At 50.5% G+C, this 11882-nt stretch overlaps 1 protein-coding gene across 2 annotated transcripts; it reads left to right on the forward strand.

Annotated features, from left to right (window-relative positions):
• Window positions 1-207: 207 nt before the first annotated feature.
• Window positions 208-11103, forward strand: foxk2a (forkhead box K2a). 2 transcript variants are annotated; one of them, XM_030339721.1, is made up of 9 exons: window positions 208-708; window positions 1616-1810; window positions 2239-2380; window positions 3583-3729; window positions 5944-6137; window positions 7051-7262; window positions 7833-8135; window positions 8818-8994; window positions 10776-11103. In XM_030339721.1, exons 1-9 carry the CDS (start codon window positions 413-415, stop codon window positions 10967-10969), a joined length of 1860 nt encoding a protein of 619 aa, XP_030195581.1. In that variant the 5' UTR covers window positions 208-412; the 3' UTR covers window positions 10970-11103. The 2 variants fall into 2 exon arrangements, with proteins under 2 accessions (XP_030195581.1, XP_030195583.1); XM_030339723.1 differs by having other exon boundaries at window positions 7863-8135.
• The last annotated feature ends 779 nt before the right edge of the window (window positions 11104-11882 follow it).

An 11882-nucleotide genomic window follows, 5' to 3' on the forward strand; every position in this document is an offset into this window, starting at 1 on the left:
CCAAAATCTAAGCGCCGCGTCTTACAACCAGCCGCCGAGCTGCGTGTCAAGCTGCGGTGCAACCAACCCCTCGCTCCCACTAGCTATTTATATTATTGTTGTCATTGGTAAATACGCTACAGCTGCCTACCCATACCCCGTTCCCATTGGTCAACGGCTCAGGACGTCATAGTATTTCCGCCCATTTGGCCGCTTCTGGTTGGTCGAGACTCCTTCTTTTTCTCTCTGTCGCGGCGGTGGGTCGGAGCCGCTGTGTCCCCGGTCAGGCACGTTCCTAGTCCAAATTCACGCTTTCGATTTGGATCCCCGTTATAAAAAAAGCATAGTAAACATTAATCCCCTCGTAAATTCAAGCCACCGATTCGAATTGCGCGCCTTTACGTCCCCGAATCCCAACCAGAACCTCAGAAACATGGCGGTGGTTAGCGGGACCTCGGGTCCGGCGGTCGCCCGGCTTGAGGGCCGGGAATTCGAATACATGATGAAGAAAAGGTCGGTGACCGTCGGTCGGAACTCGTCTCAGGGCTCCGTGGACGTCAGCATGGGCCACTCCAGCTTTATCTCCCGCCGGCACCTGGAGATCTTCACGGCGGGGGAGGACGGAACGGGGAGCGGGGACTTCTACCTCAGATGCCTGGGCAAGAACGGGGTGTTTGTGGACGGGGTGTTCCAGAGACGAGGGGCTCCACCGCTCCAGCTACCGCGAATGTAAGAATGAATGGTTTTAGGTCGTTGATATTGTGATTTATAATAAATATCCTGAACGAATCGGACCCCCCCTTCTTTGTTGTTGTTGTGTTGGGTGCGTTGCACGTGTTGTGCTTCACATGCTGGCTGCGAATGGAGGAAAAACTAGGCATTAAAGAGCATCTTCTGCACCTAACCCCCCCACCACCCTGCAACCCCCCCATGCTGGGGTGGTGTTTACAAACACCCGTGACGTGATTTATTATTAGTTTTGACTGATGTTGGTTTTTTCGTTATTTGTTGTACTGTTACGGTACCGAGGAAGCTCACGTTAACGTCACCGCTTGCAGCTCTTGTGCGGTGGCTCAATGTCAACCTCGAGTCATGCCCCCCTGGGGTGTTTACACTGCCGGCTTGACACTGACTTGGGGCCAGATTTCTGTTTTTGTTTTCACACATGCGCCCGATGCAATGCAGTCCCCCCCCCCGGTTTAAACTCAACACATTATAAAAACATTTCTGTTTACATTTCATATTGCGACTGAGCTTTTTAGTTTGGGTGGTGTTTTAATATGGCGTTGTTTTTGTGCACGTCTCTAAACGGCTCAGAAGACGCCCTATTAATAATGAGATATGTTAGAAATGAAGGGTTGCATAACAGTGATGTGGTAGACATCCATTTTTAAACCGTACATCCCAACACCCCAGTTGGCTCCAATTAGATCTGAGCTGGCCTTGTTTTGAACGAATCATGAGGTCACACAGACTTCAAATATTAACGTTTGCGTTGCACCGCAGTTGGAAATACTTAAATCATTAACTACAACATGATGCCAGACCATATTTTGTATCCTTACATTGCAACCTGTTGTTTCAATGGATGCCCATGTACTTAAGAAACCGTCTTGGTTTTTATTTTGACTCATAGGTGTTGTTTGCGGTTTCCCAGCACAAGTATAAAAATCACATTCACAGCACTGTCCACCGACAAGAAGGAGCGAAGGAACGTGCCGGATTCCCCCGTGAAGCCCGTCCAGCCCCAGATAGCCCCACTCACCATAAACATTCCAGACAACATAGCCCACCTTATGAGCCCCCTGCCTTCACCTACAGGAACCCTCAGGTGAGTCCCCCCCCCCCCCCCCCCCCAGGAGACACGATGGAAGAGGAAATCTGTCCTCCAGGTGCAGAGTTGCACACTAAGTTTAAAGTTAGTGTTCGGAATTCTTTAATGCAGACAGACCTCTTATACAAATCATTCATGCTTTTTTTCTTATTGTGTGCAATAGTGAAATGGGCTTTGCACTGTGAATACATGACACATATTTATTTAACAGAGTACCTTTTGTATAAAAAAAAAAAGTAGTGTATTGTGACTCATTATGATTATCTGATATTCTTTGCCCGGAGGGAAAGAAAAAGCAACGGGCTTATCTTCCTTTCTTGGAAGATTAATATTTAGCACAAACCATTGTGGAACCATCCGCACCGGGCAAAGGTTTTGTTTTGCTAATCCTAAATGGCTGCCGTCCTTGTGTATGTCTTTTGCAGCGCTGCCAACTCCTGTCCGTCAAGTCCACGGGGGGCGGGACTCTCCAGCTACAGGATGGGACGCGTCATGCCCTCTGACCTCACAGGGGACAACTCTCAGTCGGAGAACGACAAGGAAGCCTCTGGCGGAGACAGTCCCAAGGTGAGGGTCGATGGTACACAGAACGATGGTACTGGACCAGGGTGAGGGTCGATGGTACACAGAACGATGGTACTGGACCAGGGTGAGGGTCGATGGTACACAGAACGATGGTACTGGACCAGGGTGAGGGTCTGGGGTCGATGGTACACAGAACGATGGTACTGGACCAGGGTGAGGGTCTGGGGTCGATGGTACACAGAACGATGGTACCGGACCAGGGTGAGGGTCTGGGCCCACAGAACGATGGTACTGGACCAGGGTGAGGGTCTGGGGTCGGGGCCCACCGTACGATGGTACTGGACCAGGGTGAGGGTCTGGGGTCGATGGTACACAGAACGATGGTACTGGACCAGGGTGAGGGTCTGGGGTCGATGGTACACAGAACGATGGTACTGGACCAGGATGAGGGTCTGGGGTCGATGGTACACAGTACGATGGTACTGGACCAGGATGAGGGTCTGGGGTCGGGGCCCACAGTACGATGGTACTGGACCAGGGTGAGGGTCTGGGGTTGGGGCCCACAGTACGATGGTACTGGACCAGGGTGATATGCAATACTTGGCTTATGTTACGGGAATGTCATATGAACTTGTATCGGAAAAGATCTTTGGCAAAGTTTCAAATTGGCTGCTAAAGATCCTCTTTTTTGTTATGTATTTCAGGGGTATTATATGAGGTTCATCTAATGTTATGTCAATGAACAAAGTCTCATAGATGAAACATTTGCAATAGTAAATTGGCTCTTTCAGAGTTGTTCTTTTGTAATGTATACCTTTTTAAAAATGTCCACAGTGCATACTAGCCAAGAGTAAAGCAGTATCGTGTGTGTATATATCCAACCGGCAAATACACTCCTTAACGGCAAGACGAAAATGGTGTTGAGTCAAATCCAAAGTAGCCTGTCAAAACAAAGGCGTAATTCTAAAATAAGACCCGCAAGATGATTGGAAAAAGCTTAGACTTTCAAGTCATGGCATGTTTTGGAGCGAGTAGCTCGACCGGGCATCCTCTGAAGCATTTCAAACGGTTTCAGTTGCTTTTTGAAGGTGTGTGTGTGTGGGTGTGTGTGGTTTACACACTCTGTGGTTGGGTGACTCAGTCGGCGTGAAAGGTGACTCTTAAAGTATTCGATTAAAAAAAAAAAAAACTTAGTCGATGTTTGTCTTAATTCGTCCTTTCTTCTTCCGCCTCCCCGTGCACAGGATGACTCAAAGCCCCCCTACTCGTACGCACAGCTCATCGTCCAGGCCATCACCATGGCCCCGGACACGCAGCTTACGCTTAACGGCATCTACACCCACATCACCAAGAACTACCCCTACTACAGAACCGCCGACAAAGGCTGGCAGGTAGGTGTCCTCCCGGAGTCCGCCTCGCCTCTGTCCGTCCTCACTGGGTCCCCAAGCCTCGCGCCCGGCTTAAGGAACTGGCCTTGCGCTACGAAGAAGTGTTGGATGCTTCTGAAATACCGTGGTTGCGTGTTTGTCACACGCCAGAGGACCTCCCGGAATGTGGCACAAAACCTCCTCGAGTTCCCTGACCCAGGAATGAACCAAAACACGGAATACCTGAAAGCTGTTTACCTGAAATGAGCCGCGTCTCCGAGCCTTTTAATCTCAACCTAACTATCGCTAACTTGTATAGACATACAGAATAAACCTTGATAACTGGTTCAGGTATACATAAACAAGTGTAGTTGTGCAACTACCGGCAGCTGTTTGAACAGCCTTTGGCAATTTCCTTGCATACCGATTTCAATTTTCTGCGGCCGTCTTTGTAGCATTGAGAGGTATAGCCCGAGGTGTTTTTCAACTTCACAATTGCGCTGTTCCCACCTTGATAAGCTTGACAGAAGGCAATATATTCGTGACACTGCAGCAGGCTATTACTAATTGTTTAATTTAAATCGAAGACCTCGATTTCAGTCCGATCTTTTGATTAAAATAATTAAATGGCCATGCCTATACTACATTTATCAGGTCAATTTTCTTGCTAACCAGCTCATATCAACCCTGCCGAATCAAACAAAGACGAAAATGACGTTAAAGGAATGACATTAAAAACCTGTGTGGATTGTTATGGCGTTCCATTGTAGATTTGAAGGGCTGCGCGCCATCGCAGGTAAAAATAGCGCCCTCGTCTCGCTTGAGAATAAAGGATCTACTCCCAGTGTACACCGTGCAACGCGCCTCTTCCGCAGCATGCGAGGCGTCCCTTATGGATGAACACGGAGGCGAGGACTCGCGACGGCTCCATGGCCCTCGCCCGTACGCACCTGGTTAGGTTCAGCAGGGCCCTGACCTCCACATGCCCACCCTTGACCCAAATCCAAAGATACGTGTCCGGCCTTGGTTTAGCCTGAGTTTATTTTAGCTGTCCCTTTTTCGTTATGGTGCTTGGGACATGGGGAGCTGTGGCCGTTTTTTCCAGGCTACCCTTTTCAGTTGTGTTTTACACATTTAACTGTTGATGTCACATGAACGTGTATTACCATCCGTTCATGAATACCCACTATATGGTCATGGCTGACGGATATTTCTGCTTCAAAAGGCCAGCGTGGGTCCCTAAGCTGCGTGTATTTATTGTTCTGCGTCCCTACCTTGTTATATTTGTGTAGTGTAGAGGTTCGCGATGTACCCACTTGAACGCTAAAATATACATTTATCTCAATAAACATTGGCCTTTTACGAAGCTGCTCGGGTGAATAACATTGTAGTGTTATGAATATGGATAACATTATGCACGCATGTGTCATTGTTGTCGATGCTGTTATGGGATAACCTTGTGGCTCGGCTCAGGAGGTAGAGCAGGTTGGCTGGTAACTAGAAGGTTGCTGGTTCCATCCCGGTCTCCTCCTCGCTGCTCGAGTGACGAGGTGTACCTGAGCGTGACGCCTCACCCTGACCGCTCCCGACGAGCTGGCGGTCGCCTTGCATGGACGACACCGCCGTCGGCGTGTGAATGTGTGCATGAACGGGTGAATATTAGGCAAACTTGTGAAGCACTTTGAGTGGCCACTGGTGGGAAAAGCGCTCTATAAATGAAGTCCATTTACCTTGCTTGAAAATCCCTCATAATATTCCTTGATCCAGTTTGTCCCCCACAACTCTCCCGCCGCGACCCTGCCGTGTTCTTGAAGAAAGCAGTCTAAACCGGATCGCTTTCAACTCACTTTATTTGTTAAAGTATTTCGGTATGGTAACTACGAAGCAAAAGGAGGGGAATTGTATTTGACGCGCGCGTGGAGCGACCCATGGCTGACCTGTCTTCTAGTCACGGGTTTCTGACCTCCTTCTGACCCCCGCTCCGCGTTTGTATCAAGCAGGCGTGTTCTATGTGACGCATTGGCTCCGGCTTCCGCGTCTGTCTTAAAGATGCTTCCTTCTGTGGCTGGAGACGTTATTACAGCTTGTATGTTTTGGTCCTGCTCCCCTTGTGGCTATGTATAGTAATTGCAGCCTATGTGTTCGATCCTGCTTCCTTGTAGCTTATGTGCTTAATATACGTAACGACCCCGTTGCAATGTGGTTGATCCTGTGTCCCGTCTGCCGCCGTGTTCCCAGAACTCCATCCGCCACAACCTGTCCCTGAACCGCTACTTCATCAAGGTGGCCCGCTCCCAGGAGGAGCCGGGCAAGGGCTCCTTCTGGAGGATCGACCCGTCCTCCGAGAGCAAGCTGATAGAGCAGGCCTTCAGGAAACGCAGGCCCCGGGGGGGGCCCTGCTTCAGGACCCCGCTGGGGCCCCTCTCCTCCAGGTACAGCCAACAATTTATTTTAGTTTGATGTAAAAAAAAATATGTATACAATGGCCCATGAGACACCAAGTCAGTGTCTTCAAGAAGTGAAATGATGCTCCAAAGTACACACTCACACAAGAAGTACTCAGGCACTACAAAATTAGGATGAGTAATTAAAAAATGAGAAGGAACGAATACTTTGACTTAAATATTGAATTTAAAGCTGCATTAAATTGATTTGTAACCAGTAGGGGGCAGAATGAAACCTTGCACGGTGAAACAAACTGCTTTACAAATCATCACAGTGTTCTGGTAGGCTGACCTTGCTGCTCCACTGAACCAAAGATTTGTTGGTCCACTGAGGCTTATCCCAAAGTTCCCCATATCAGAGTACCAACCCTAAACTGTTAGGAAACCAACAGGCTAATACCACATGCAGGGACAACACCATTTCTGGTGAACCAAATGAGTGCTTTCTGATTGATTAACGCCAGCTCCCACTAACGATTCCACCGACTGTTGAGTAAAGCTGATCAGACAAGGTACCCAGTGCTGCACATTAAATACACAGTGCTCCTTCTTGCTACCAATTAGGTGCTGTATGTAAGCTATGAGGGCGGTTATTTGAGGCTAATTGGTTAGTTATGCCATAGGCATCTCTCAGCTATTAGTAACTGAAATGTGCTGTGAGAATATCTGTTTAAAGCTGCACCTGTTTCTGTGGGCTGATTTAGATGACGGACCACTCCCAGTTTATTTCTACTCCAATCAGGGCCTCTCTCGATTGTTTCGGGGCATCCATCTTTCCTGTCGTTCAAAGGAGAGTGAAAGCGAGGGGGGGGGGGTATTTTTAAGTCCCCCCTCCCTCTTTAAAACTCTTTTACCTACTGCCGCTTTAAGTTCTAACTGACCCACTCCACTGCGTTCCCAGGAGCGCCCCGGCCTCGCCCAACCACACCGGGGGGGGGCTGTCCGCCCACTCCAGCGGGGTTCAGACCCCCGACAGCCTGTCCAGGGAGGGCTCCCCGGTGCCCATGGAGCCGGAGCACGTCTCCCCCCCGCCCGCAGTGCCCCCACCCGCCACCCCGATCCAGCCCAAACTCGCTGTCATCCAGGAAGCCCGATTTGCACAGAACTCCTCTGGTGAGTTAGACGACGAGTGGCCCACTCTGTCACTGCAGCCGTCGCTTTGGGTCACAGTAGGATGGTTCTCTTTTGGGGGTTGATTGAGTGGTAGGTGGATGGGTTTTATTCCAGGCACACGTTGGTCATTTCTGCCTGTGTGTACAGAAAGTGAAGGCCGACGTGAAAAAGGTGCACGGTGCACTTTGGGCTATTAATGTTGACTTATAATACCACCGGATGTGAGCGTGATTAGCTGTTACAAGCCGTTTTGAAAATGGGCCTGTTCTGACATCACAAGTGGGCCGGTCCACCCTAGATGTGTGACGGATAGATAAGCAAAGTTTGCTACGGTCCACTGGGTAGGCTGGTAGACCGATCTATCCAGCACACATCTAGGTGGACACGCCCACTTGTGATGTCAGAAGAGGCCGATTTTCAAACACTTTGTGGAATAATATGTCCCCTTTAATCCCAACACTAGCTCTGTTTTCTGACGTTTTCTGTGTACCCTGTGAGACGTAAACCCGCCGGTTGGATTATGAAGTGTGTTAACCCGATCCCCCCCACCCCCCTCCCCCCCGGTCCCAGCCCCACTGACCGTGTGCCCTTGGGCAACAGGCTCGCCGCTGAACAACCAGCCGCTGCTGATCGCCGTGCAGCGGCAGATGCCCCAGTCCACCATGAAGTCGGTCACCTACGCCCTGGCCACGCCCGCCATGGTCACCACGGCGACCAACTCGGCGCCCATCATGCAGACGGTGCACGTCCTGCACCAGTTCCCCACCGTCACCACGGCGACCGTCGCCGCCAACCAGGCGCCCGCCGCCGCCGTGGTGGTGACGAGCGCGGGCCACCCGGAGAGCCGCGGCAACGACCACCAGGAACTCAAAGGTACGGCTGCTCCATTGTGGGGAAGGAAAATAAATCATAATCACGATTATTTTGGTCAATGTTGAAATCACGGTCATTCAAACGAAAATGAGATTAATTGCACAGCCCTACTCGTGGGGCAGAACTCCACACAGGAGTTGCTCTCCATCAGATGTGCTCTTTGTGGTTTTCTGTCTATGTAGTTTTTAGTGGCGGGTCCCTGATCCGATCCTACGTGTCCTATTTCCCTGTAGCATTTGCGTGTTCCATAGATGTACTGAAGTGCAAGCCGATGCTCTGTACAACTGTGGTTTACAGGAAAGACGGGGCCATAGTGATGTTTTAAAGTTCCCCCTTCAGAGGGCGTTTTGAATAAAACCTGGCTAAATGCTATGTTTATAAAAGGTCATTTGGACCACGTGCAATCCCTTAATTGAGGTAGAACCGAAGAACCGCTGCATCAAATAAAACGTGTGTATTTGACTATCTTCTCGATATGTTTGAGGTGCGGTCAAAAGCTAAATTCCGAATCTGTATTCATCTTCCATTCTTCGGTAAACACCATCTTTGTCTGGCTCCGAATTCCGTCGCGTTGCGTTCACTCAACGTGTCTCGACCCGTGCGAGCTCCTCTGTTCCGAGCCCGCCACGCGCGTCATGTTGCTTTTCTGATCCGATGTCCTGTTCCCTGATTGGTCGAGCAGTAAAAGTGGAGGCCGTGCCCTCCCTCGCTGCCGCGGGCCGCATCATCCAGACCTCCCAGGCCACGCCCCTCACCACGGTCACCATCGTCCAGCAAGCCTCGCTGGGCCAGCACCAGCTCCCAGTGAAGACCATCACCCAGAACGGGACACACCTGGTGCCCATCGCCACCGCCGCAGGTGAGCCTGGACGGGGGGACACACACACACACACACACACACACACACACACACACACACACACACACACACACACACACACACACACACACACACACACACACACACACACACACACACACACACACACACACACACACAGCCTTGTTGGACAATGCCTGGAGTACTATGAGCTATCATAAAACATGTGGCCGGAGGATTTGTGAGAGAGTACACCGGTATGAATATGCGCTATGATATGAATTTCTGCCAGACCGTTCAACTATTTAAGAGTAAATACCTGTCTGTCATCTGATGCTGTTAGACGGCCACCTCCAGAGTGTCAATAATATAATAGTTGCGCTGTGCCACCATGTAAAGTTGAAATGGGTTGGGCTGTCACGACGCTGACATCCGGTTGAGGTTGATGTATTTTTTCCCCGTGTAATTTCTAAAAGGGTTCACTTGGTTAAAAGACTGATTTGAATATCGCCTCAAAAACAAAAACTACAGTATCCCAAGTAAAATGTATGAAGGAAGTCAGCGGCTTTGGGATCCACTCTCTGATGAGTCCAGCATGGGTACGGCAGAGGTTCAGTGGGAAACGGCTTGCAGGAGAGACGGGCCAATAGTTGCGCAGTAGAAAGGACAATGAGGACTCGAGGTCTTTTATGAGTTTTAATAAAATGGGTTTTAATGGATGGTTAACTCTGAGGTTTTGAGCAGTGCTGGAAGTCATAGCGTGCCCGTTATCATAAGTACGTAGAACATTTTGATCGATTTTCTCCCTGAAGCAAAGGCACCCCGCGTTTTCAGAAAAACAAGCGGTTTGGCCATACCGCCCAGCACTAATACAACGAGAAATAAAAAGATTAAAAACTGACTGCCCGCCTTTTTTCGTGCCTCCTGGCTAGAGTTTAGATTCTCTGCCCGAGCCTGACTCGACCCACGGGCCGGGTCGGGCCGATATTTCCCACCACTATCCTCAGGCCGGGCCGGGCCTTTGATCAACGTTTTTTTATTTTTTATTTTTTTAGCACTGGTTTATTGCCCTAATCTGAGGAGAGATCTATGCCATAAACAGAAATATAATAGGCCTTTATTACACGGGTCTTCTCAATGCCGCGGAACGCTCTGTTCACTTGCATGGGTAGTAGTCCGGGGACTTGTCAACCCCAGCGTCTTCCGTTGCTAAGCGACGTCACCGTCTTTGCGGACAAATTATTTCTCTGCTGATCAACACTACGAATGCTGGTAACGAATAAATTGTAAAAAGACACACGATGTGAAGTTATTTTTTCGTTTTGGCAAGTAGCCGTGTAATAAGCGGGATAATGTGTAGAACGTCGCCGGTCATTGTCGAAAATAAGCCCCTTCGGGGCGAACAGGACACCGACGCGCAGCGAAGGTGTCTTGCTTCGCCCTGTCGGGGCTTATTTTCCCGATAATGACCGGCGTTCTATACATTATCCCTTACATATACATTTAGCAGGGTAGGCCTAAGTAACAAATGTGTACAAAGTTACATGTGTATTAAAAAAAATGACGGGTTGAAATCGGGCTCGGGCTCATAATTACCGTTAATGTGTCGGGTCGGGCCGGGCTCGGACAGAACGTGCACGGGCTCGGGCCGGGTCGGGCTTGATCTTCTGGGCCCGATCTAAGCTCTACTCCTGGCGCTCAAAGCTCGAGTGATGGAGTGAGGACCAGGTCCGGAAACAGACCCTCAAAACGTCACCATGGCGATCTGCCCCCTAACGTCCCCCCTCTCTGTCACCCCCTGCCCCCCCCCCTCTCTCCAGCCGTGGCCAACCCGCTCCACCTGCTGGCCGCCCATGCCTCGGCCTCGGCGTCCCTCCCTACCAAGAGGCCCAACGGGGAGCTGCCCCCCGCCCCCAAGAGGCTGAAGACGGAGGGGGAGGCGGTGACGGTGGTCCACAACAACGGCAACGGGAGGGACCACGACGAAGGCAGGGAGCACGCCAACGCTGACTGACTCCTCCCCCCCCCCCCCCCCCCCCCGGTCTGTACACTGACCCCAGCTCTCCTGGCACTGAGCCCAACACGTCTCATACTTTTACACTCTTAAAGCAAGTAGGCGGTCCTCTTCCTCCTGCCCCCCCCCCCCCCCCCCCCTTCTGTGGTCCGGCCCCCCCCCCTCACCCTGCCCCGTTGTCCGGCCCCCCCCACCCCTCCCTACCCCCATAGTTCTCCATCAAACCCCTCCCACCGCCATCTTATTCTTCAGGTGCCAAAAGAAAACATGAACAAACAAAACGATACTAAAACGTTCGAGAGAATTAACGTTTATGTGGGCGACAAAATGTGAAGCATAACTATAACGGAATGAGATAGATAGAAGAACGACGAAAGACCAAATTGAAAAGCAAAAAAGAAACCGTGTTGTTGCTGATAACTGAGCCCTACCCGCCCCCAACTCCTGCCCCAGCCCAAGCCCCCCCCTCCCACAGATCAAAGGACCTGTCGACCAGCAAGTGTCAAACCAACATTTCTTGCTGCGCACACCCCATAAGGCAGCTCTACAACAGTTTTTATACATGTTTTGGTTCAACCTCCACCTTCTCTCATTCATTCATTCATTCATTCATTCATTCATGCCCGGGTGGGTGGAAGAGAGGGAGGGGGCGGGGTCAACAGCGTCACATTATGGTAGCATTACAGGCGAGCGCCTCGTTGTGAGTCAGACACTCAAAAAGCAAAAACGACAACGAAGAACCCCAGAACCACATGGCCGGAGGTATTGATCTATTCCTCCGTTCGCGGGCCACACCGGCCGGCGTGCGCGGACGTTCCCATCTATCGGCAGCTAGTCTCGGCGATGACCTACCTAAAGGAGAATAAAGAGTAATAATACAACGTTGTGAGTAGATACTGCAGTATTCTGTATA

Source organism: Gadus morhua, chromosome 18 (assembly GCF_902167405.1).
Source record: "Gadus morhua chromosome 18, gadMor3.0, whole genome shotgun sequence".
Lineage (NCBI taxonomy): Eukaryota > Metazoa > Chordata > Actinopteri > Gadiformes > Gadidae > Gadus > Gadus morhua.